Genomic DNA, 25,997 nt, shown 5'->3' with positions numbered 1-25,997 from the left:
CGAGTGGGGAACGGAAACTCGTATAACTGCGATATAATGTCCCGCGAACACCAGCTACCATCATCAATTATCTCCGCCCCCTTGTCTCCTCAGAGGGGATGAAACGGGGAATAATCGAGAAATGCGGGGAGGGGGGGAGACGACTCGTCGAGATTTCTTGAAGACGTTGCATAAGATCGGAGACGTGAAAGTAATGGCAGTAATATTTGTAAAAAAGTAAGTAATAAAATTATACATAAAAAAATTTACATACATAAAAAAACTTCATGTAATTACTATGTTATTCGAAACACGAATTATCTCTTTTCTGTGATAAGTATTTTTTTTTACGGCGTCTAAGATTCCCCTCAAATAGAATTCGATTGCGTATCTGTGTTGACGTTAAATCATTTTATTGTTCAGTCCGAGGACTAGCCGTTGGAAATAACGCCCGGTTCGGACCATCGGCGAAAAATTCGTGGCAACAGATCAATCCTGCAATTCCGGCGAGGGGACGGGGCGGGACGGATGCTGCGCGAGATTTGGAAATAATTCAGCCCCGCGCACTGACTGGCGGGCCAAGGGGCCGCTTGCTTCTTCCGGCCCCCGCGTGCCTTAATCTAATCCAAGGATAATCTAAAATTCATGACACACATAACTGCCAGGCGATGATATATCTGGCGGGGGTGTAAAGGCAGCAGCGTCTTCTCCGTTCCACCGCCGTTCCCCCCTTACCATACCCCCCTCTCGCCGTTCTTGTAGCTTGCAGTTTGCCTCGGCGGGCACCCAGCAGCAATCACTGGCATTATTATTTAATGCGACGCGCGTTGGTGGCGTATACGCCGACCAACTGCCCGTAAATCGCGATATCGTAGAGACCTACTGCTGGATGCTGTTTATCTCGCGAGAGGAATTACCAGCTCGATCGCCGCCAGTTGATCTTTCTTCTCTAACGTCCCGAAACACGTTGAATTAAACAGGCCGTAACGACCGCTCGAGACACTGTTCACGAGGTTTCTGCCCAAATAGATCATGTCTGGAAACAGTGGTGGTACTTTTATTCGAAGAATACCGCGTCCGATTGAGAGAGTGATTTTTGGAAGGTTCATCTTCAAAGCCACTCTACAATTGAAGTCTGTTATCTTCTATCCTAGATAATCAAAGTTTTGAATTTATTTATCAACCATTTGAATTTCCCGCTATGTAAAATAGATCCCAATCGTTCTTTCCAGTTACATGTCGTTCAGTGAAACGGCCGGAGGCTCGATCCTAAACGCAGCATCCATTTATGTTAAGAACTTGAACTGTTCTTACTGAATTAATCGATTTGCGCACGATCACCCGCGTACCCTCCTCGATACCACGAACGTCGTTCGAGCCCTAATGGAAGCCGATAATCCAGGGAATGCAGTCCGCGCCTTTACGACGGGGTGAGATGCACGCAAATGGACCGAGGGTGGTCACGCGCCGGCAATAAGAAAAGGGAAGAGCGATAAAGTAGAAAGAGAGAGAGAGAGAGAGAGAAAGTGGAGGAAACGAGGAGCTAAACGCGAGTTTCCGCCCCTCCGGGCAGATCCGATGCGGAATCAATTCGCGTAATAGTTCCAAGGGGGGAGAGGATGGCTCGGCCAGGGGGAGGGGGAGGGTGGTGGGAAGCTAAATCGACTGACGGTAGCTGGGGGTGGGTTAAGCGAGAGCTCGGATACGGGCCATTACCACACCTGTCCCTCAACTTCGACTTCGCGAGAGGGAGAGAGGCGAGCCCGAAGCTCTAATGAAGAGAAGCAATCACTTAAGCCGGATCGCCATATACCTGGTGTACAGTACGGGATACGATACGGTTTTATTTGCGCGGCTCCGCGCCGATACGCTTTTACGGCTCACTCGGGGGAGTGCTCGGCGGGACGCGAGCGAACAGGACGCGGAGCGTGTCCCGTGCGCGCCGATCCGAATCGCTCCTTCGGGACAGCCCCGATCATTTGTAACGCGAGATCGTTATCTCCTCGATAGCGCCCGAACCGGAAAGAGCGTCGGAATGCTAGAACTCCGGGGGTCGCCCTCCATTCCTTTCGAGGCACTGATACTGCGAGAGTTATGGCGAACGCGTGAAAACAGGTGTCTGAAAGCCATAAACGTAATGTGAATGAAGTTTCACAACTGGTTCTTAAAGCTCGTTAAACAGTTTGAATTGTACAATATGAATCACTAGCTCTCACTTACCTCGTTTATGTTTAAAGTCATATCGCTCGTGTCATACTGAGAAATTCGCAGATGTAGAAGGAAAAACTCCCTATTATGAGACAGCAGGTTTTCAACATCCAAATTCAAGCGCAAATCTTTTTTCGCAACGATTACACGATTTAACAATGAATTTTCCACTAAATAGACTTCACCCCAAGGGCCATAAATTCATGATGTAGCCAACAGATAATACCTATTCATTTAACGCAAACTCTACTATCTCGTATTAGAAGCTTATCTCATAATAGGAGACTTTCCTCTATAATTGTCGCATGACTAACGGAAAATAACAGTGTACTGGGAGTAGAAAACGGCAGAAAAATGCGAGGAATAATTATAAAATAATTCCAAATGAGTAACGCGAGTGTTACTGGTTCTTAAAAAAAAAAGAATAAAGGAATTATCCACCAAAATGTAACAGACGTCGAAATAAATCTAGGACAGACTTCGTCATAAGAAGACTCGCAACGGTACTCGGTACTTCGTCAAGATTTATTTCGAATGAAATGTCACGTAGCGCACAGAGAACCAAGACAACGACGCAAGATGAAGTGAGAATTGAAGCCGGTATAATTTCAATGTTCTTAATTCTTTATGCTATAGACACAAGCTCGAGACGCAAACCGCTAGAAATGGAAAAAAAAAATTTTTGTTTTCGAGATACAATTTCCTTACGCAATTACATCGGGCGTAATATATAGTTTTAGATTGTCTCTTTACAGAAACATAACTTTCACTCTATAACAGCCTATTTTACTTTACTAATATTATAATATCCTTATTAATATCCCTACGATTTGTTATATTACTATAAATTACTTACGGTCCTAAATTAGCTAGAGAGAGAGGCTTTACATTAAGTATTTTCAAAAAATTGACTTACATCATTGTCATTACACCCACGGAGATCAGTTTCGCGCATCTATAGCATGGAAATCTGAAGCCAACGAAGTTCTACCGGTTTCAATCCCGGATATGAACTGTGTGATTTATGCGCGTGCACATGTATACTGTGTCGCGACAGCACGCGACTCGGACAGTTAATTAACGGAAGAAGCTTGGCGGCAGGAAGCAAGTGTTCGCGTAAACGCGTCATGACAAGCGACTGAACCTTAATTCTACAACTTTTTGCTCTTCGTCAACGGTCTGCCGTCCGAATAGAATGGATCCACGCTACTCGAATTGAATACTTGCACGCGCTTGCGTTACGCTTTATAAAGTGTAAAGTTGTCCGGGTCGATTACAATGAGTTCGCGCTTGGAGAAAAAAATAATTCTTAATGAGACGGAAAATTGCCGAGGCTATAAAATACATTTGTCGAGTGTGTACATTCAGCCTTAGATGACGATGGATTTACAGTGCAATTGCCATGTCAATTTAAAACAATATATGATGCACGATTTAACTGCGCACAGAATACTCCCGTTTACATTTGAACAAAGGTTCTTGCCAAAGAATTCATTTTAAGGGATCAAATTAAATCTCTTTTTGTAACAAAACCTCGTGGCCACAAGTTTTGAATAAGACATTTCGTGTACTTTGTAATTTTAACTGTTTAAAGAGGAACAATTGAAATTACAATTTCGCTTTTCTTCAAAGAAAATCAGTACCTATCGTGGGACATCTCATACGCAGCTAATCCGCCTATCATACACTCTTTACGTTTCAAAGAGTCAAGAGTTATATAAAGAGGTACATGTACGAAACTGTATCTATCGCTCTTCCGGGATGGGCAGCACCCTTTCGTTGCACCTTGACAGGCGTAAATGTATTCATTGCGTAGGAAAGCAGAAGAATGTAGTGTCGTGTTCCTTATTTTCTGTCCGTGCGAAACTTACATGCGACGTTACTACTGAGCACTAGAAGAGATTATCCTTAAGTACTAGGTAGTCAAGGTAATATGCAACAATAAAAAAGAACACCGTGTATGTATATACTCTATTATCGAGTGTAGACACTGGACAGAGAAATTCGCTGGCGCTTGCGAGAGAAAACGATAAAGTAAGAGCAAGTTACGGCAGCTCGACCTCGACCGATTTTTGGCAGAACCGTCTTTCCGTGGCCGCAAGGATAGGATAATCAGGTACTAGGAACAGCCCCACACAGAGTCCCAATCCTTTGAGAGGGGAAAGACGCGTTCGATCGACAGGTCCGGTGTCGAGAAGTCTATCGGATAGACCTCTTCTTTTTTTTTTCCTTTGTGAAAGACTTCCTGACAGAATCTTTTCCACGGCTGTTCAATCGGAATGAGCGAAGGTATATCAATTATATGTATATAACTATACGCATCTATATAATATAGAACTTCTTTCACAATACCAAGTGCGGTAATAATGATTGTAAAGTCTAATTGTAAGTCTAGGTCATATTAATAATCTAATTCCGCGGTGAATATTGTGGCTGTATCCCGACGGCATTTTGCAAGGAGGACGTCCGCGGAGCACACGTGAGCATACTTAAGTATACTAATACACCTTAAGTGTATCGAAGATACCTTGGCTACGCGATAGAAAGCGTTACGGCCAATCTAAGGCCGTAGAAAGAGCTACAGTGATCGGGAATCAATGGTAATCCCAAAGGACGCGGGAACCTCCGCTCCGAGCACTGCCCGCACGAGGATTCATTATGATTAAATATAATACACACCGTATATATATATAATATATATATATATATATTAATTACAATAATTATAGTATTAATTAAGAATTATTATGTTAATAGTTATTTAACCACGTGTATGGCTCAGTCTATTAAGCTAGTCTCATGCAACAACAACAATAAAGATACAACAATATATTTACTTGTGAGTTTATCGAGTTTCGATTCACACATCGATTATTACTCTGCTCTAATTTTTAATCGTATATCCCTTTTTTTTCTTTTTCTCCATCGTTTTCTTTTACCTGCGATCACCCTGTTACTACACGTCCCCCCCCCCCCCACATACGTGTTTGCACTCAATTTTGTTCACTGACGATAGAAAAAGTTTGGAAATTTCTGTATTAATCGGCATTAATCACTTTTTTGTTTCAGTCCTCTATCATTGTATTATTTAATATAATAATTATGTATAAATAGACGTCATCTCACTGTTACTTTATAATCGTTTATTTAGATTTAATACCTCGATATTATCGTGACTGAGAGCTCTTCGAGTTGAATGAATATGTAATCGCGAGCCACATAATCCCTCGACGGGGGACGGGAACGTATCGATATGAATGTAATCAGCCGCGAGCACCCGAAACTATACGACGAGGTCGTAAAGGAGGCAACGTATTTACAACCACGGAGAGAGAGGACATACGTATTATACTCTAGATTCTATTGCGATGTGGAATTTCGGCGGACCCCGGGATCGGCGGTAACGAGCGTCTGACTCTCGTCACCGACGAAACCGGTTAGCTTAGGAACTATCGTGGAGAGTGAACGATGTAACTTGTGTGTAAAAAATCCCGTCCCGCCAGCCACTGTTGAACTCTTAAATGTAACTCGGCGAGAAGTGAGGTGATTAACAATGTCGATTTTTATATGCAATATTTACACATACATACATATATACGCGATAAGAGAAATTAAGACTGCGTGACTGCGATTTTCCGTTTAAATCCCCGCGCCGAGTGGCATGTGGCTCGGGTGTTCCGTTGCCGTTTTTCCTCTTTCCAAGCTCTTAAGTAATTATAAAAAACAGTAATATCACAAAAATTGCGCAGGCAGGGCAAGGAGGGGGGCCAGAGTTTGGGATAAAATTACGACAATATACATGTACGATACCTATATTGCCAAGTTGACAAACGAGTGTGGATCGAGTCAAGGAGCGGTCACGGAATTCGGTCTGTTCGCCGCGCGCGATCTCTTTCCTCCCGCGAGGAAAGGAAGAAGGCTCTGCTGCGCGACACAGTCTGTCGCGAGTGCCGTAAAAAATAAGGACGCGACAGGACGATGCGAAATTATCCTTCATTCGACGATAAGGGGAGTAACTATACCCTTGTCGTCGCGTCGATTCCTCAATTCTTCAATTTTCGAACATCTATCCCTCTCTCTTGCAGCTATAAAGAGTGGAGTTCCAAGGTAATCCCCCCCCCCCCCTTTTTGAAAACGTCCGTCTCGCCTGCGCTAGTTCGGTTCCCGCCAGTCGTTGAATCTTTTATTGATAGACTTTTCAAAGTTTGATTGACAATGGCGACTTAACGATGGTCAGTATTTTCTTTTATTCCCCCAGGTTGTGCCGTTTCCTTTACTTTTCTCCCCTCTTACTTGGTCTCGACGCGAGAAGATGAAAATTAAAATTAAAACATAGCTCTTCCTTTTATGTCGTAAAACTAGAATTATTCGCTGTTAAAGGATCTCGCAGCTTCTCGTCCGAGACGTATGCATATACTCAATTACCGATAATACATAATATTTTTGTGTCACAATGTGAATTATAGAATTTTTAATCTTTTTTTTCCTCTTAAGTAACGACCGAGATAAAAACGCACACCACTTTAAGATAAAAGGACTTGCTTACTTTTTTTTAACTGGCCCAAGCAAGTGGGACTGGAATGACAGTCTGCTCTCTTCTTTCTTTCTCTCTCTCTTTAAAAAACGATTTAAACGCAAGATTTCTTTATCCAGATGAATTATCGAGATCAATATATCGCACAAATAAAATTAACATTGCCATAGATTTCACGTCATAGATTCGCTCGCTCTGTGAATCACATCTGTAAACCGTTTTTCTTCTTCTTAAATTTTCTTTTTTGATTGACGATTTTAAACAACGACGAGAGACTTTGATAGATCGGCAAAGATTTGAAATAATCTATTATAATGATTAACAAAAACGTCCGTTCTAAAATGTAATTATCTATATTTACATTAATACTAATATGATACTAATTTAATATGTTTAACAAAAAAAAAGTAATCACAAAAATGGTCTGTAAGTTAAAACATCATATCATGTTGGTATACGTACATACATATATATATAATCGAATGCATTATATATATTTATATATATGTATATTTATATATATATGTATATGCATATGCACGCATACATTTGAAATATGTTTTACACATGATGACAAAGTTGTCGCGTATAACCTAATATCACAATCAGCAAGGGAGAGAATAAAATAAGCAGAAAAATTTTGGTTCGAAATGGTGGAATGGCACTTTCTGCGTTTATCATCTTCATGTGTATGCATGTGTTTCCTTCTCAACGTATAAAAATACAATATTCTCGAAAAACCCTCTGTACACTATGAAATTTCTAATAACGTACTCTACCTTGTATCATATTTATTATCAAATAAGTAGTTCTACCTTGTCTCTAAAACTCCACAAACACATTCGAATAATCTCTCGCTTTCGCGTGCACTCTCACTCTCTCTCTCTCTCTCGCTCTCAAAGGAAAAAAAGGAGGAAAAAAAAGAAGGATCAATATCTAACGTACAAATTTTCAATCACAGTGTCTGCGCGATCTCTATAACGTGAGATCTATGCTAAATTCTTACGTTCCAACTACTCTCGCGAGAGTCGGTTGCTCAATAATAATATACATATATCTAATTATATTAATGAGCTGGGGCAAAGATGGCCGTGGCGCCAGCCAGCACTCGTCACGTTTTGACATACGCGAGAATCAAATAACACTTTCACGTGTTACGCGGTAGCGCTAATGGAAACGGAGTGTACAGAGCGTGTACGTCGGTACATCAACGAGGTATCAAGTCAGATTGTTGTTACGCTGATACCTCATTCCGTCTCTTAAAATGTATAGTCGGTGATCCCCACAAAATTCCTCCCTCCCACCCCGAAATAATTCCCTTCCCCGCCCACCCACGCGTTTACTTTTCGGCCAATGCTTATCTCTTGTCGTTCTTGCCTTTTACTTTCGCTAACATCTTTCTCGTCTCCTCTCTTTCTCCTTCTCTCCGTTCTCTTCCCTCGCGGCCTCGGCGGCCGCCAAGGCTTAAAAGGCACGGCGTGCCTTCTATTATTTTCCCCAAAAGCACGATAATAACATACCACGATGACACGGTAACGACAACGATGTTGATGAGAAGAGGCCGTGGTTTCACCCACCCGTCCCATTCGCCCCTTGTTTCCCGCCCAACCCCATTCGGCCTGCTGTATTAAGCGGCCTTCTGCAAACAAATAAAGAAAATCGTAAGGATTCCTGTCGAGTTACCGCTTCCAAGTTCCTATACGAAACATGATGACGTCTGTAAGAAAATCGTTCAACTTACCGCTTTTAGGCGGAGCTGTTCAGACGCCGTACATGTTGTGGAGCCGCTCACTGAGCTGCGGCGGAAACTGGTCGGAGAATCGCTTCCAATTCTCCTCGCCCACTTGATTCTTGAAAGTGAACAGTATCTAGACAGAGGAGAACGATTGCGTAAGATCCGCGGCGAGAGAGTACTCAGCTCGTCAGCTCGTCCGGCTGTCGTTTTACCTTTTGAAACATCTCCTTCAGGTCCTCCTTCGGCGCAGACCAAGACGCCACGGCGTCGCAGAAGAAGATGAAGTCCGGGACGACGCCGGCCGGATTAACAGTAATCATTTGACACATACCTCTGAAGGCAGAATCCTTCTCTTCGTTATCTCTTATGCTTCGCAGAGAAGTGCACCTATTGATAAATTTACAATCGACAATCTCATTAGACGTTGTTCGGCCGCCTTGCCCCCCTCCCCCCCCCCTCCCCAAGTGGAAAATACTTCGATCAGTAAAACACGCGGGTTTTACGGCACTCACTGATCTTACATTCGCAATGTTTAAAATTATGTCTCACTCGACGAGTTGTAAGAGAACGTCAACTTCGTCATTACATGATCGAAGTATCTTTCTTCGGATTATAAGTCACATAGAAAGATATATTTATATGTATGTATATATAATAATATGGCTCTGGCAAAAATTGAACAACTAGCCATTTACTTTCATTCCCACAATTCACACATAGATAAATGTTTAATTTTTTTATATATATATATATATATCAAATTGCATTCGACGAGACACGAAACGGTTGGCTCACTGTGAGGCCAGTCCAATGCGATAATTAGCACTCTTCTTTCATGACTCGAGACATTATCGTTATTATCACTATTAGATTTGCAGACATACAAACAGCAACGACGGATATGTGTGTAAAATCTACAGGTAATGTTCAAAGTCAATGCTAAATTAGACCCGGTATTAGTAGACAAGTGAAGTTGCAAGTACACCAATTACTGCAAAGATCGATCCCTGAATTTGTGAGTCTAGCCCAGAACAAATTGACGTAAATACGTTACGTAACAGTAATCAGGACATATGACTGGCGTCATATTTCACTTACTGTCTCATTAAGGCTGGGTTTACATTTGACATTTACAGCACGGCACATTGTGTAATTAGAAACAAACGCAATTCGACAGAGATCGAGATGCCAAATTACCAGCATGCAGAATGAAAATTTTAATTGAGCGAGGAAAAAAAGAACTATATATATATATGTATATGCGAGGTATATCCACGGTCCTCCGGATAACGAGACTTGACGCGGCGACAAATAAGTGTGACAAATGTAAACCTATCCTGGTCTCTTGATAGTCGGATAAACAGGAGAGCTCGTAACACACTTGCATGGTGGCAAAATAAAGATTAGAATTATATCATATAACGAATTCAAATCTAAGATGTTAACACTGCGAAAAACCATTGGGCAAGTTTACGCTGGCAGCTGCGGGATGATAGACGCGCGCTCTCTCTCTCTCATTTACATGTGCATCTCTGCCCTCACCGTAACGAGTGGCAAGGTAAATGGACAATCGATTTTTGCCGAGCGTTTGTGTTCTTGCGCAAGAGTCCTTAGCAGCCCCTGATGCAATTACTCAGGAATCGGGAATGTAATAATGTATAATAAAGAGTGCTAATAAAAATAGAAGATAATATAATTAATAGAATAATAATATAATAAAGAAATTTACACACCACTGTCGGACAAACTGCTGTAACATGGGGGCGACGTCGTGGGGACACACATAACCTAGGCGACCGATCGTTATGGCTACGGTTTCATTTTCGGTTTCGGTAAGTAGACAAGTGAAGTGTAGTGAAGTGACCGGAAACACAAACAATAAGACAAACTGATAGAGAACCAACGATCAACTCAGGCGAAGAAGAATATATATATATATGCTCCGCTTGTAAACTTCCAATTAATAATTCTCAATTAATAATTCAGTTAAGAATCAAGTAACATTAACAATTAATCGAAGACAGGTGAGAACACAGGTGAAACATATGAGATACCGACAATGAAACATAGGCAATACCGTGCTATTGTAGCTGCTGAAACAATAATCAAAATTAGATAGCAGCGTGCGAGCCCGTGTGATTTTGTATAATACGGACCGGTATACCAAATGATCCCTTTCTCTCTCTCTCTCACTCTGTCTCTCCCTCCCTTTCTCTCCCTCTCTTTCTCTCTACTGTATATAAGAAATGTACATGTCAGTATACAAATAAGAGAACAATCAAAAGAAATAACCAAATTTGCGTTATGATTTTTTCAAGGCCAATTCAAACAATTCAGTCGAAACAATATCATCTGGGGCTTGGAAGAAATATGCAAGCATATAGTATATATGTATATATATACGCATACATACTGTACTTTATATATATATATATGTATATACCGAATTGCAACATGTCTCTTTGTGGCAATACAGCCGTATATGTATATACGTTCAAGCCTACAGGCAGTCGCACACCACTAATTCAAGGTTCAATATACAAGTACTAATTGCTTAAACCTGTCGATAAAAACGTGCAATCGCGACTCATGTATATGACCACGCCAAGTCACTGAACTGTGTGGTTCAAGAGTGGTTGCTCCAAAAATTACTTAAAAAAAAAAAGAGGGAAAAGAAATATATATATATACGTATTTATGCACCTAGAGAGCTGGGATGCCACCGAACAACTCGATCTAGCGTGAACAATACTCTAAAAGTTACTGGGAGACCTTTCATTAAACTACGATCGGAAAAGTACTTTCGGTCTGCGATATTGAGATCGCGCGCAACGGTTATGCCGTCAGGCTAATCTCTGCGAATGAGAAGTTTCCCAATGTGCACAAATGAGCAGCACACAGTCGTGACGTAGTGTAATTCTTAGCCCTTAAGGCGCACGGGATAGATAGCGATGTATGTATAGGAATCGACAGATTCTGTTGTCGGCTCGAGTCTCGCACTACACATTGCTTTCTATTCGTTTCAAAGTAATGCTCGGTATATCATATACGGTATCATTCTAAGAGAGAACCAGATATATACGTAAAGGTCGCGCTGACGACTCACCCGTGTTTTCCAACAGCGTTTTCGGCGTGTCCGCACGATTAATGATCTCGATGAGCTGCGACAAGATCAACGGGATATACGCGCTCGTGTCGGGCCCTGCGCGGAACAAGCGAGATAACAAGTGGGTAAAAACCGTCGATTTGTTCCCCGGGATGTCCCCCCCCCCCTCTATATTTACCAAGTTTTATCGAAATCTCGCCGATCGCCCATGTTGCGTTGTTGCACACCGATATGAACTGCGGATGCAAGTTTTGTCCAAGTATAGGCATAAACTCCGCTGCGCATCGAGATAAAGTTCGTTAGCAACATTAACGTATCCGATAGTCTCAGCGCCGTCCGGAATATACTCACGTATGCAGGGGAGTACATGTTGGAAACAAGCTTTCGTAAGATCTCCTAGTAAAGCGAAGCTACTCTGTCTAACCTCGGGCATGGTGTCCTGCATACACTGGTACAACAGCTGCATAACGTTGCTGTTCATTACCAGCCGCTCCATGTGACCGTCCAGACCCTCCGCTAACCCGCTCAGGAGGTCCAGCGCGACTATCATGAAGTCCTTGTCGGGTGCCTCAAATTGCTCCGGACTCTGCGTGCTCGCTATGTGCTGGTTCAACGTTTGCTCTACGAGCGACACGCATCGCCTGCGAACGAAACGGCCATTTTACCATATCAATATTGAAATAATTTGCAATAGATGGGGGCAAAAGAACCGTCGCGGATTGAGGGAGGTCCCTGGTTCGCATCCTGGGCCGAGGTAATATTTTTCGCGATAAGAATAATTTACAGCACGGAAAAAGGGGGGTATTGGATGCTAAATGTAGCATCAGACAAATGTTAATACGTAACATTTTAAATATAATTACAAAGAAAATTGTTTATCGATTCGAATATGTGAATTTGCTGACGATAATAATTCCACGTGTAAGAGAACTGCGTTACGTCCGAAAAAAGAAATCGGCGCGTAGAACTAATGTGGAAAGAAACGGTATAATAGATTCACGGTTTTCAGAAAAATACAAGATTTACAAGTTGGGCTACCCACGTCTTGCCTTGTGACCCACACTGGCGTTTTCTCATATGTTGTTTAATTATACAGATTTATAGTTTGGTCAGAACGTGTTATAGCGAATTCGGTTGCTTGCACTAGTGCGCGCTGAGTGCACGCTAATGTTTAACTTTGTCTTAAGTACACGTTCAAAGAGCATTTAGTGAAATATGACCGGTGTAAACGTTGTACTGGCGATTTTTCTGGACAAGAGATATTGCAAGAGGTATTTAACATGATCTTTGAATGTAAGAATTGACTGTAAACAAGTCTCAGCGTGCACTCGCGCGCACTAGCGCAACCAACCGAATTCGCTATTAGTTACCTGTATACAGGTTCGCAATATGGTAAGAAACCCGAGCGCAACGCGGTCGCTACTGAAGAAAGGCATTCCAGCAGTGGGAACAGATCTTTATCCTCGTCCTTTAGTACGTTCCACTTATTAATTAGAGGTGGCATCAGAAGGTTGATGTAGTCTGGTTTGTTCAGATGATGGCCCACAGAATCGGCGAGGGTGCCGATCGCGTCGTACAGAATTAACAGGTTCTTATGCTGATATTTACCTGCGAACAGACAGTCGTGTAACTCGGGGATCCCTTAGATTCGGGCCGACCAATCGCCCCTCATTGTACTCACTGAACGCGAAGACGAGCGTCTCGAGGATGAATCCGAGGTAAGGGACCAGCTCGGTGCACGCCTCTTCCTCCAGAGTCGCGAAGGCGGAGCAGGCCGCCTCTTGGACGCGCTTGTTGCTGTCGAGCACTCGCTTGAGCAGTTCCGTCATCAGAGGTTTCAAGTGCGTCTCGTGAGGCTGCGCACAAACCCAATGCGCGTAACGGCTCAACGTCCAGCAAGTTATGGCACGCACGAGAGCCTTCTTGTCGCTCAGACAGCTGATCAGGTAAGGGATAAGCTCCGACAAATGCGGAATCATGCCGCTCATACACCCTGCAAATACGAAATCGAACCTCGCTCGATCACTTGGACCACAGTATTCGATTTGGAGGTACTTTCAGGGAAACGGAGAACGCGCGCACCTTCAGCGATAGCTCCCAGCGCCAAGATACCGGACTCCTTGATCTCCCAGGACTGATGGAAAAGAGTCTCCTTCAGGATCGGTATCAGGACCGGCAGAAGCTCTTCTCTGAACACATTAGCCAGCATGTCCAGCGCAGCGGCGGAGCATTTCCTCAAGTTCCAGTCGCTCAGAGTCGAATCGTCGTCGCACCCGTCCTCGACGTCTATGTCCTCGTCGTCGCACCCGCCGTTCACGCCGCCGTTCTCGTCGGTGTGCTTGTTCATGCCGTTGGCGTGATGCGAGTGATGCGTCTTGGACTTGTGGAAACGTGGTCGGATGTCCTCTTCCCTGTCCGGGATCATCTCGTCCTCCTCCACGTCTCCTTTCAGGAGGATTATGTCAATCTCCGAATACTTCATACCTTTCACCTGTAAAACGAAAGGGGGAGGGGGGAGAAGTGTGACAAGAGCAAGACGGAAGAGCGGCGGCTTCGCCGTAGACCTGGGAGAGTAGAACTCACCAAGATAGGTACTAGTCGCGTCAAATGTGGCGCGAGCGCCTCCTTGCAAATCGGTTGTTCCGCAAGCGACAACCAAAACTCGCACGCCTCCAATGCCACCCCCTCGTCGACGTCCTGAGTTCTTAACAGCATGTACTCTATGATATTGTGCATGTGCGGTATTAGTCTGTCCATTCGTACCTCGAGCAGCATCACCAGGGCCCTTTGCGGAAACGCGAGGTATAAGAAACACAATCCATCTGCCGATACGGCGACGATATTAAAAGGATCCACCTCGCTTACCTGCACACGTTTTTCCGGACCTCGGAATCGTCGTCCGAAGCTAAATGGAAGAGATTCTCCAGAAAGCTGTCTATATGGATCATCAGCGCTTGCGTGCGTTGGATGATGAACTGGTTGACGCACGCTATCGCGTGGGACCTGATCTTGGGGCTCGAGTGTCTAAAGAACTGAAGGAACTTTGGGATCAGAATGTTCAACGGGCGATTCATGGCGTCCGAGTCCAGTATCTCCGCCGAGTCCTCGCAGATCTTCTGGAGAGCGCCGAACGCGCCCTCGCAAACGTTGTAGTCCTGCGAGTCCAGCATCTGGCACAGCGCCGGCAGCAGCTCCGGCCAAGACGTTAGTTCACCTACTCGCAAAAATTCGGTATTTCAATCGTTGAAAAGAGAACAACCAAAATGCGCGTACCCCTCGCGGGGCTTTCCGGGAGGGACGTAAAATGGCGTACCTCTTGATGCGACGGTGGTGATCAAAATACCGACGGTCGCACGAATCAGCGGCGATGGATCTCCGACAGCCGACAGACATTCTTGCTTGACAAAATTTATCACGTCCGGTACGAACTTATGGAAGTACGTCTTTACATTGTTCTTCAATATCAGCCCGCTCAGAGACCTGGTAGGTTCGTCTTAACAGAAAAAAAAGAGAGAGGATCGTTAGTTCTCCAGCTGACGGACCCGCCGAGAGAGAGAGAGAGAGGAGAGTCGCGGCTGGCGAGCCGCGTTTCAATCTCGACGTACCTTCCGACGTCAATTTCGTCAGGACAAAAATCAGATAATTGTTGAAATCCGGGAATTTGTTCAACTCCTCCAATTTCTGCGTTGCGGCGGTTAAGGAAAAACGTAACGTGGCGACGCGAGACACGGCGGTGTCTCGCGCCAGGCGTGAAGCTAGCAAAGATCATCTCGCGCGCGTGCAAAAGGGCGGAGTCGTATTTATATTTTACGTGGCCGATCGGTTTCCCACGAAAAGATAGCGGCGCGGCCGCGAGCGCAAGGCGACCGTCGATAAAGCGCGCGCGGTGCATATCGCGATTGGGCACGGCCGGGCGAGCTAACAGGAGCGGGCGGTACGTTTACGCGCGACCGAGTGCCCGGCGAGGAGGACTCCCGCGAAAACTATCGATCAGAGGAGCCGCGCGCTGGGAAAACAAGTCCCCACGCGCGCGCGAGCGAGCCGGGATCGACTACGCTCCGCTCGGCCGGGGGAGAGCATCGTTAGCATATTTCCTGCTGCGCGCCCGAGACGCGTCGGGCCCGCTCGATTCCGCGCGGCGCGGCGAGTCCCGGACGGGGCGACCTAGCCGAGAAACGAGCGGAAGGATCGTTGCGAATCCGCGACGCTATCGCTCGCGAGAGCGAGAGAGAAAGAGATAGAGAGAGAAAGAGACAGAGAGAGAGAGAGAGAGTGAGCGCGCGCGCGCGCGCGCCCTGTCTTTTTCTCGAGCGATCTAGACATGGAGATCGCGTTCGCGCGTAATTAATTTCTCGGATGCCGAGCCGCGGGGCCGCCGCCGGGAAAACGAAGGCGACGACGGGCGTAACGGCGGCGGTCTCGCGCGCGCGCCGCGTCCCTTTTCGTCCCCGCACTCGCGCTTCACTCCGCGAGGGCCACGTATGGGCGAGCGGTGCGGGGTACACAGCACACGACACGACCACGATCACCGATCACGGCACGGCACGGCACGGCACGGCCCGACGGCGACGGGGGGATCGCGCACGGATCTCGGCCGCACGGGCGGAAAGGATACTTGTTGTACGGCCCGCTGGGTCGCCGTGTCCGGGCTCTGCGACTCCTTGAGCAGCGTCAGAATTTGCCTAAGTCCTTCCTCCTGTGGTTGCCACGCCATTTTCATCGTGTTTTTCAACAGCACCACTGTAACGCGCAGCCTGCCTTCTCTGACCTCGCAGATAAACGGAAGCTCCCTACAGCGCTCCCCCTCTCGCTCACTCTCTCTCTCTCGCTCGCTCTTTCTTTCTCTCCCCTCCCTGCCGCCGGACAGCCAATCCCTCCCCCTCCACCGAGAGCTCCGTCAGGACCGTACCGCGGTCGCGCGAGGGGGCGCCACGCCCTTCCTCCGCGACTCGAGCGGAAAGGGAGCGTTTCTCGGGCCGCTCTCGGGAAAACTCGGTGGAAACCGGTTCGCCAAACTAGAATCCCCGCTGCAACCAGCCGCCGAAGGGTGCCCCGGGAGTCCCTCACGCGCGGCACCCCGCGTGGGAACGCCGATCGCGGGAGCGAGAGGCAACGCCGCGAGGCGGGCTGTTTTGAAACCGGAATCCACCGGATTTCCGGTGTCGCGCGGGTCGGCGCGGGAAAGCGCGCCCCGCGCGACAATGGAAAGGCCCGCGATCGATGTAGGGGCCGAGCCCTTGCGCGAGAGCGCGCGCGAGAGCGCCCCGAAAAATCGGCACGGCCGCGATCGAAATTCTAAATTAGTTCGACCGGCAGATTTGTCCGCCGCACAATCCCCAACTACGCGTATTCGTTGTCGCCAATCTAATCTTCCTTGCGTATTAAACGAAAATTATTATTTCTATATCAACGAAATAGATTTTAATCAAGTACAATTCACGAGGCCCAGATATAATAAACACGAAAAAGTTAAGGATCCCGACAGGATGTTGGTGCCTAAATTTTGCAATATTTGTCGCAATTAGGGCTGTTACTTTTCATAACTTAGAAGATTTGAACCTTCGAAATCTTCAAAGTTCGAAGTTAACTACGAAACTTCGAAGCTTCGAATGTCGAAGCCTTCGAAGGAAATCACCAGCCCTAATTGCCATAGTCTAATGTTGTTTCCAGAATGTATCATATATCGTGACTGTGTTCGAAACTGCGCGCAGACTAAAATCGCCAGTCTCCAAACACAAAAACATCACGTATCTCCCGTTATTCCTGCCACCCGCTCAAATACCTAGCAAAATTGAGAGCCGCATATTACGTCCGCGTAATTTTAGTCAACTAATATTCCTTTGTGTATTGTTTGATAATCCATTTCTATCACTGTCGACCTTAACTTTGATTTCGATTGGCCGTTTTCTTTTTATTCTTACAAACGGAGGAAGAACAAATTTGACCAAGAGAAAAGTTAATTTACATTGATGGAAATGGACATAAGTCAATCAATTAACTGCAGTTGAATTGTTTACTGCGAAACGTCCAGTTGTGCAATTCCTTGTCTCTCCAATTTAATCTTCGTTTCCATGTGTTAAACTAGATAAATTTTTTCTCTTCCAATCACGATTAACAAAACTGCGCAGGTATCGCTTACTAAATTAATCGTCGATAAAACTACTCGGCGTTTCATCACACTCGTCCTCGGACAAATAAAGCTGAACCGTGTCGTGTGAAACGCAACTTTTATTTGCACATTTCATTTAATGCGGTTAGCGCGTGCGTGGAAAGATTGTTACACAAAAAACGCGGTGGTAATCGCGTTTTCGACGCGGCGATGGTCGTTTCACTGCCAGCGACGCTGTATATTACGAAACGAGAACGTGCGCATCGCAATCTTAAAATAAAAAAACAAAAAGAGGACTTAAATATCTTATAAATACATACATGTATACAATCGAGGAGTGTTACTGCCGCTGTTATTAATCGTTTAGATCCTTACAAAGGCGGCCGAAAACCACTCGCTGTGTTGCACAATTAAAAATTAGCAATTAATAGTACTTAACTATAATTAATTGATCGTTACGATCGCTTATAATTTGTACTGTCGCGTTATTGCGAATATTATGATTCACTCAGCTTTGGGGTAACTTTTGAAGTGTCAGTCTTGCACGTGACGCTGCCAAATCGATATTTACACGACGCATTATACGGACAAACTCTCCCCTTTTCACTCTTTCTCAACCCCAAAATTTCGTTACGAAATTACAAAATCGCCTTTGCCAATTTTCTTTATCCGTCTCACTTAATCGTTCTCCCGCGTTTGTCGAACAAGAGATATGTACGAAACTGTTTCTTCTTTAAGGTTTCCTTTCTTTCTCTTAAGGCTTTCCTCGAGTTATAGCAAGGCCATACAGTGAAGATATATAGGCAATAATTGTAGAACACCATTGGGCCGACGCTCGTAATTGTTTTCCCGCTTGACCCAATCAATCGTGCAATCTTCTTGATCGGTATAAATTATCGACGTTATTGAATGTATATACAGTGTTTGACGCGTTTAAATGACGACGGAAACGGCTCCCGTCTCGTGTGTATTAAATATCGGCGCGTGTATGAAGTTTTTTTGATCGCTTCGTTGAAAATCTATTACAAAGGCATTAAATAATCGATGTATTCACAACTATAGTTACAGGTGCTGTGGCAAATCGCGTTTATAGTTAACGGTAGTTGAAGGCACGTATTTGAGAAGAGCTGTGGCTCGTTCTTGCTATTGCTCGAACGATCTTGCGAATGTTTTGTGAAGAGGAACCATGGCGCGATCAATTCCTAAGCTGATCTCCCGTGAACGCGAAATCTGTATAAACACGTGAAGTTTAGCTCCCCGTGATTGCTGTGTATCCTCAATTCTACATATTCGTATGGACTCTTGATCTCTGTGTTCTGCGCAAAAAGATCATCAACGAAATTACTCTATAGTCCTAATAAAATCTAAAATCCATTAATCAAACAGCGTACAATAGCAAAACGAAAATAGCTTATATACGTATATGTTTCTATACGTTCATTAAATTGATTCAAGATTTGTATTTAAAAAGAAATTTACCTGAACTGGAAAATATTGCCAACTTTCGTCAGAATTCGCCGTGAATTCGTACTCGCCAAACATCACAGGCTCGAGATCGTCCTCGCTCAACAATCCCTAAAGCAGCAAAAAGTATTAAAATAATGTAACGTACTTAATTACGAAAGAAATTATTTCGCATACCCAGACATTGAATTTTCTGGGCGCACTCGATATATCTCCGTTCGGCAAAATCCTTCTGGGGATGTGCTCCAGAGTGAAGCCAGTTACATAAATGGCAGATCGCAACTTTATTATGAGATATCCGGGAAAATCTTGGAAGGCCCAACAGACACCAGGTTGTTTCGGATTTCCCTGTATTACTGTCCGCGGATCGCTTCTTTCGTAATACAGCGGAAAACCAAACAAAGTATAGGCTCTCATATTTATTTCGTATCGCTGAGTACATCGCGTGCTAATAATCTGACCACCTACAGGTAGACAAAGTTATTTATTATAATGTTTACCAGCCGTTACTTATTGATTTTATCGGCACGATACGATACCTCCTGTTTCCAAAGCATAATCTACTAGACCCGTTTTATCCGCATCGTAAATTTGCAATTCTTTCTTCACTATCTTACGTATCTGTTCGTCCGAGACACGAATGCTTCCACTATCGGTGTCATCACCAAAGCTCTTTTGACCTATAAAAATATTCGTAATATATTCTCGACATTAATTAATAAAATACAAACAGATTTAAAAATCACTGTATTTAAATATATTCTTGAAAAACCTTCTATCTTACGAGATGCGAATAAATTCTGCATGTTCTTCACGAGATCTTCTTTCGAAATCCCAGGAGGGAAGTAGCTAAGTAAGATTTTTTCCACAGTCTTTTCTATATCTTGATTCGCGATGGATTCTGCATTGGTGTCGCAACAAGATTTTAATTCGGAATACAGTTTGCTCAGTTTCTCAACCTCATACTTGATGACTTTAAGTTCGCTATGTGCAATATTTTTCAATTCGTTGATATCCAATTTATTTTCCATATCAATAATTTTGTCCTGAAAGGATAACTGCCGTAGAACTCGAAATCTTTACAATTGTTGTCTATTGTTAAATAATAACATAAACTTACATCGTACTCCCTCCAGAAATTGGCATCCCTTTGCTGACGATCTTCTAAAGTCTGAGTAACATTTATAAGATGTTCCTACAAAATATTACAAGTGAATTATAGAAGACACGAGAGACAGCAAGAAAATGTTATGCATACCATTTGATGCGTCTGTTTATTCTCGAGCTTTTCTATCCTATTGATTAAATTTTTGTAAGCTTCTTTGATTATTTCATTGCTGGCCAATATTTCTTCATTAATTTTACTCTTATAGTCTTCCCCTCGTATGTTAGGTAACGATCTTTCCGTCGCTGTCTCGGACACGGTTTTAATACCAGAAAGAAGCGACAAATATTGTGTTATGCACCAACCACCTGAAACAAATTTCACATCTATAAGTATTACTAGTTCAAACGATTGCTACGATCTCCTTCTCCTGTTACTGTATTGAACTACAGTGTTCCAACACAAAGTTAGTGCCACAGCGACTGTCCAATTATTGAATTTACAATCACAGGGGATCTTGTATCTCAGATATATCATAAATTTCGATGGCATAGAATAATTACAATGTAATATAAAATTGTTCAAAGTGGAACTTTTTATGCAATATGGTAACTGAGAGAAGGATAGACGAAGAAACTCACCGTTCAGTTGATATCAATCGCGATCACGATTCCAAGTATTTCAAGCACAATACACTCCGACTTTTTAATGCCCAGTAGAGTAATCCTCCCCTATCCTTCTCCTACCATAACATTTTTATTTTTCGCTTTTCGGTGCAATTAAACGCTCAATCGTGACACTACGACGCTATATCACTCTAACGGACTGTGTTCAAAAGACTACTAATATCAGAGACATGAAAAATACTTTATTAAGTATGAACGTGTTTTTACAATATAGATATATTATTTGTTGCACAAAAATATATTGTTATATCTTTGATGTATGTAAAGACAAAAACGATACATGTGGTGTTAACTGGAAAAAAAAGTTGGATTTTATTTCATTGCGTAACTATTAAATTATATATTATGCGATTTATAATATTGATAGGATTAAATATAGGAAAACAAAATATATAATAAAATATATATATAATGTATAACAGAAAAATGACTAAGTAACATGACCAGTTAGTTCTTGAAATAGCATAGATATATAATTATATATCAAATGCATATATATAGATTAATAAATGTATATGTGTAAATCTTCACACAGTATTAGTTTATTAGTTAAGACAAAACGAAAGCAAAGCGATAACTGAGAGTCAGTATACGTAAATCGTAAAGCATATTCCATTATCTGATCTCAATATACAAAGTGGAACATGGAAGTTTTCCCAGCAATATCTACGTCACATTATGGCAAATATATATGCAAATACATCAAGATAATAAACATAATTTTATGAATCGTTAGAAACATTCTATTCAGATAGAGACAGTTATCGAAATTTTGCAATTATAATTGTAATAACTAATACGATGCCTACGATATATACTGACTTTATCATAGAATAAAGAACAAACACAAATAATTAGTTTAAGGAATAAATGGATGTAAGAGGTATTCGTGTTTTAAAGATGTCTATAATTTATGTTACACGATCAATCTAACGAAAATTTGCATTATAATAGCATTCCACTTTCATCGTAGTTTTGAAAAGTAATATGAATATTCAAAACACCACTTCCATCCATTTGAACTAAATTATTATATTCAGAATTGTTATCCTGAATCCATTTTTTTTCCAATTAATCATTACTTTACATTCCACCCAACGGGAGGCATTTCAGGCAAAGACACGTTCACACTCGGTAAAAGGTGCACGAAATAATTTATAAGATTTGCAAAGTATTTGGTTAACGATTCATAGATGAGGGACATGAAATTAATTATATCGTTATAGATGTGATAAGTCGTCTGAGTGACACCATTTTGGACATTGCGCAGAGAATCCGCAAAAGTGAAATGCCTCTGCGCGATGTAAGCCCCTGAAACAGAAAGAAGACAAAGGCCAGGATAGGTTTATCCACCTTTCAGGTCCTGCGAATGACATTGGTCTGACTGTGTTTGGATCGGTCTAGATATCACGTGGATCAAAAAATGGAACAGTGATGTTTTTGTACATGCTACTTAAATAAGACAACGAAACTTACCAAGCAAAAGTAGTAGCGGTAGCAGTGTGACCCAAAGAATTTTCGGGCCTTTTCCCTGCAACCACTTTCTAATGCCAGTGAATCGACTCAACAGCCAAGTGTCGAGTACAAGCGCTCTGACAAAGAAGAAGTACATATTGTGCGTATAACGGTTCAGAGTTTCCCACAATTTGCTCCATTTGGATACTGTAACAATAAAAAAAATTATCAATAGCCATACTTCTAAATATTATATGAAAGATAATTTATGATCAGCAATACCATTGGATAATCGATGAACTTGTGTGCCATAATAACGCCTTTCCCTATCCGTTCTAAATTTGAAGAAATCGACCGTTTTCCTGAAGCAGGCGACAACGAAAGTTGTAAAGTACATGAACCACCGTACAATCCTCCAGGTTTTATTAATTTTGGTTGATGATTTTACAAAATTCTCGTCCAATTCAGTGTCAGAATCAGCAGTATATGCATGTCCAATTGGAGTGTTTGCCCACGATAAGTATCTATTGAAACAAGATTGCATTAATTTTAATGTAACGAGAGAAGGGGCAATTGTTTTGGAGAGAGAGAGGACAAAATACCTTGTCCGAAAAGCTGAATCTCCTGGGTCCGAATAAACTAACTCTTTGTGACTTGTGTATTGGTCTACGCATGTCATTTTGTACAGAGTCGTTCTTGCCGTAGACTTACTCGCGCGGTAATTATCCTCGGACTGCAAAATGCACGTACAGTTTTAGAACGCAAATGTGCAAAGTCATGGTATATTACGATAACAATATAAGAAAACATAGGGACTAAGATATAAGAAAACATAAGGACAGGGGGGATTCTGTTAAATAAATAGGCAACATCAGTTGATTCCACCACGAACTTATTTGTCCTTGGAGCGAAATCTATTTAGTGGAAAATTGATCGTTAGATTGTGTAACCGTTGCGAAAAAAGATTTGCGATTGAATGTGGGTGTTGAAAACCTATCTCACATTAGAAAGCTGTCTCGTGATAGAGGACCTTGCCCCTGTATTCTCGAGATCATAAATACTTACGGAATGGCGTAGAGAAGCAGCCTCTTTGAAATCGACCGTATCCATGTCGGCGATTCCGCTTTCCGTCGTTCCGCGCGAAGCTTGACTTACATTTTGACGACTGATCTGAGATACGGTACTTCCGTTGTCGTTAACGTGTATGGGCCGCCTCGACATATTGGGCATAGCTAGTATACCCGGGGCTATCTCGTAACGATACTGCGACGTCGGCGAGTACGTATAGTCTGTCTTTGGAAAAACGCTGAAACAACCACGAGTGAATGTGATTCCTCGCACAAGTAATAAAGGCAAACCGTTCGTTTAATCTACTCTAAAACTATTAGCACCAAGAGCCGGCGACCTGCGTCCTGCGACTGGCGCTATTAGGACGTACTGTTCACAAATTATTTATTTTTCCAACAGAAAGGTCGTGTCTCTAAAGTAAACAGTATCGAGTTAGACGAATACAATGTCGCGGGAAGGCTTGATTAAAAGTAAACGGAAAACGTACACGGCGCGCAGAAAAAAAAAAGAGCTGAAACATGCGTACTTCCACCATTCGCCAGCCAGCTTGTAAATCTCATAGGCGGATCCCGCTCTACTGGAACGATCGTCCTTCTCTCCCTCTTCGGACGAGTAGTCGCTGGTAAAGAAACTGCGTGGTGTAACACTTCTGCGTCTCCGCTCGGCCTTCTGGTCGGACGCGTCCTCCATACTCTCGCTCTGACCATTGACAAACATTTGCTTTTTGGCCCGCTGGCGTTCCGACCGGCGTTCCGGCTTTCTCGTGACGACGGCAGAACTCTCGGACTTTGTGCTTTGGTTATCCGTCAGGCTACCCGTGACAGATCCCTCCTTGCTCTCCTCGATGATCTCCATGTTCTTCTCATGCGTCTTCACATTGCCGCTTCTACAGTCAAGGAAACGCGAGCGAGGTAAAGAGACGTGACTCGCCTACAATCGCCAACGATTCAACACTTGGGTTTGGCTACTTACAACGACCTAGAGCCAGACCTCCTGCTACTGGTCACCTCTCCAGGCGTGTGAGATCTCTCCCGGCTCCAGTTCCTGAGATCGTAGTGCCGCTCCGTCATCTCCGGCTCCGGCGGCGGACGGCTCGGGACCATAGGCGTGTGGGAGCGCGATCTGCTTCGGCTGCGAAGCTCATAGTGACGCTGCTCGCTCTCCATCCTTCTGCCGAACAAAGAAGCGCACCGGGGTGACCGAGGGACTCGCGGCGAGAGACGCCTCTCCTCGGCGGACGGCACGGACACGGGCGGCCAAAGGTTATCGCTCGCTTTCGGGAAAGAGCCGCGGGGGCCGTCGGAGGGAACATACGCACGGGCATGCACCGCCTAAAAATAGCACCCCTCCCCGAAGGACACGGCCGCGGTCCTTGCCGCGCCGCTCTGGGCCCCCCTATTTCTAGCCCCTCCTCGCCGGAAGCACCGAGGTTCTCGGCCACGGGAGTCACGGCGCTCGGTCACGTCGCTTGGCTCTCGGACGCGGCGCGGCGCGACGCGACGCGACGCAACGCGACGCAACGCGACGCAACGCGGTGGAAGAGGCCGATCCGCGGCAGCAATCCGCGGCGCGTTCTACCTATCTCCCGTCAACGTCGGAGACTGGCCCGCCGCGGCGGGTCGACCCTCCTTCGCCGAGAGTCGTGCGTCGTGCGTGACATCGCTATTTATAGAAAACTCACCGTTTCCGCGCGCGCGGCGACGCTAACGGGACGCGCGACCCGACGGCGAGAGAAAGAGACGTACCTCGCGTTGCGCAACACGCGCGGCGCGCGAAGACCGCGGGACGCGCTTCGCGTGGAAGGAAAAAACAAAATAACCTGTACCCTCTCTACCCCGCCGGCCTAGGCATTCGCGTTGCGCGTAGCAGTGTGTGTATTGTATGTACGTACGTGCGGCCCCGTCAATGCGTAGAAAACGCGAAATGCGTGCGCATTTCGCCCGATGATTCATACCCTCGATCGTAATTCTATTTGACAGGGGTGGAGGAGGAGGGGGGGGAGGAGGAGGAGGAAGAGGGGGAACGTCGTTTTCGCGCGACGTTCATTTTCCTTACCTCGATTCATCGCTAATCTACGCCTAAACCGACCGGAGAGGATCTTCGATCCTTCCTCGTGCGCCGGGCCGAGTTTAAAAATCGCAAATGAGCTTCCGTCGTGCCGTAAAAGTGACGGATATCCGTTTCTACCGATGCGGATTAAATATCTGACCTCGGTTTAGTCGTTTTCTATCCTTCTCTAGTTCCAAAAATTAGACAAAAAGATAAAATGGAAGTTAAATCGAGATTAAAGTTAATTTACATTGGCAGAGATGGGCGGGGGTCGCATGTAACGCAGATTGCATGTAAACCGGGCAAAATGCTCGCGAAAGCGAAAGAGGAGAAAAATGACGAAGAGAAGCTGACACGCGAAATGCGTTATACGTGCGACAGGAAGTGACGGGAGAGATATGTCCTCGGGAACACTGTTTTCTAATTTTTTATAAAGAAAAAAAGCAGAAACCGCAGTACTTTCCGAAGCGGTGAGGAACGCGAATATCGGACCCACGCT

General features: G+C 44.3%; 2 protein-coding genes across 6 annotated transcripts; both read right to left on the bottom strand.

Annotated features, from left to right (window-relative positions):
- Window positions 1-8,115: 8,115 nt before the first annotated feature.
- LOC105569048 (transportin-1) lies at window positions 8,116-16,384 on the bottom strand. Of its 2 annotated transcripts, XM_012025192.1 has the most exons (15): window positions 16,178-16,384; window positions 15,168-15,243; window positions 14,876-15,055; window positions 14,428-14,776; window positions 14,146-14,347; window positions 13,645-14,053; window positions 13,244-13,555; window positions 12,933-13,170; window positions 11,914-12,203; window positions 11,741-11,839; window positions 11,563-11,658; window positions 10,190-10,265; window positions 8,669-8,843; window positions 8,463-8,589; window positions 8,116-8,360 (listed from the first exon to the last, which is right to left on the bottom strand). In XM_012025192.1, exons 1-14 carry the CDS (start codon window positions 16,280-16,282, stop codon window positions 8,482-8,484), a joined length of 2,715 nt encoding a protein of 904 aa, XP_011880582.1. In that variant the 5' UTR covers window positions 16,283-16,384; the 3' UTR covers window positions 8,116-8,360; window positions 8,463-8,481. The 2 variants fall into 2 exon arrangements, with proteins under 2 accessions (XP_011880582.1, XP_011880581.1); XM_012025191.1 differs by lacking the exons at window positions 8,116-8,360; window positions 8,463-8,589; window positions 10,190-10,265 and having other exon boundaries at window positions 8,733-8,843; window positions 16,178-16,353.
- A 1,388-nt stretch (window positions 16,385-17,772) lies between these two features.
- On the bottom strand, window positions 17,773-25,405 carry LOC105569047 (SUN domain-containing protein 2-like). 4 transcript variants are annotated; one of them, XM_012025188.1, is made up of 14 exons: window positions 25,341-25,405; window positions 24,422-24,619; window positions 23,976-24,335; window positions 23,447-23,687; window positions 22,984-23,114; window positions 22,664-22,905; window positions 22,403-22,588; window positions 20,394-20,608; window positions 20,256-20,330; window positions 19,908-20,181; window positions 19,675-19,815; window positions 19,313-19,599; window positions 19,151-19,246; window positions 17,773-18,987 (listed from the first exon to the last, which is right to left on the bottom strand). In XM_012025188.1, the coding sequence occupies exons 2-14, from the start codon at window positions 24,613-24,615 to the stop codon at window positions 18,874-18,876; spliced, it is 2,556 nt and encodes an 851-aa protein (XP_011880578.1). In that variant the 5' UTR covers window positions 24,616-24,619; window positions 25,341-25,405; the 3' UTR covers window positions 17,773-18,873. The 4 variants fall into 4 exon arrangements, with proteins under 4 accessions (XP_011880578.1, XP_011880579.1, XP_011880577.1 ...); XM_012025189.1 differs by lacking the exon at window positions 25,341-25,405 and adding an exon at window positions 25,275-25,298; XM_012025187.1 differs by lacking the exon at window positions 25,341-25,405 and adding an exon at window positions 25,131-25,200.
- Window positions 25,406-25,997: the final 592 nt, after the last annotated feature.

Source organism: Vollenhovia emeryi, unplaced genomic scaffold (genome assembly GCF_000949405.1).
Source record: "Vollenhovia emeryi isolate VEMERY1.0 unplaced genomic scaffold, V.emery_V1.0 DF939126.1, whole genome shotgun sequence".
In the NCBI taxonomy this organism is placed as follows: domain Eukaryota; kingdom Metazoa; phylum Arthropoda; class Insecta; order Hymenoptera; family Formicidae; genus Vollenhovia; species Vollenhovia emeryi.
This window is presented reverse-complemented; position numbering and strand designations above follow the sequence as displayed.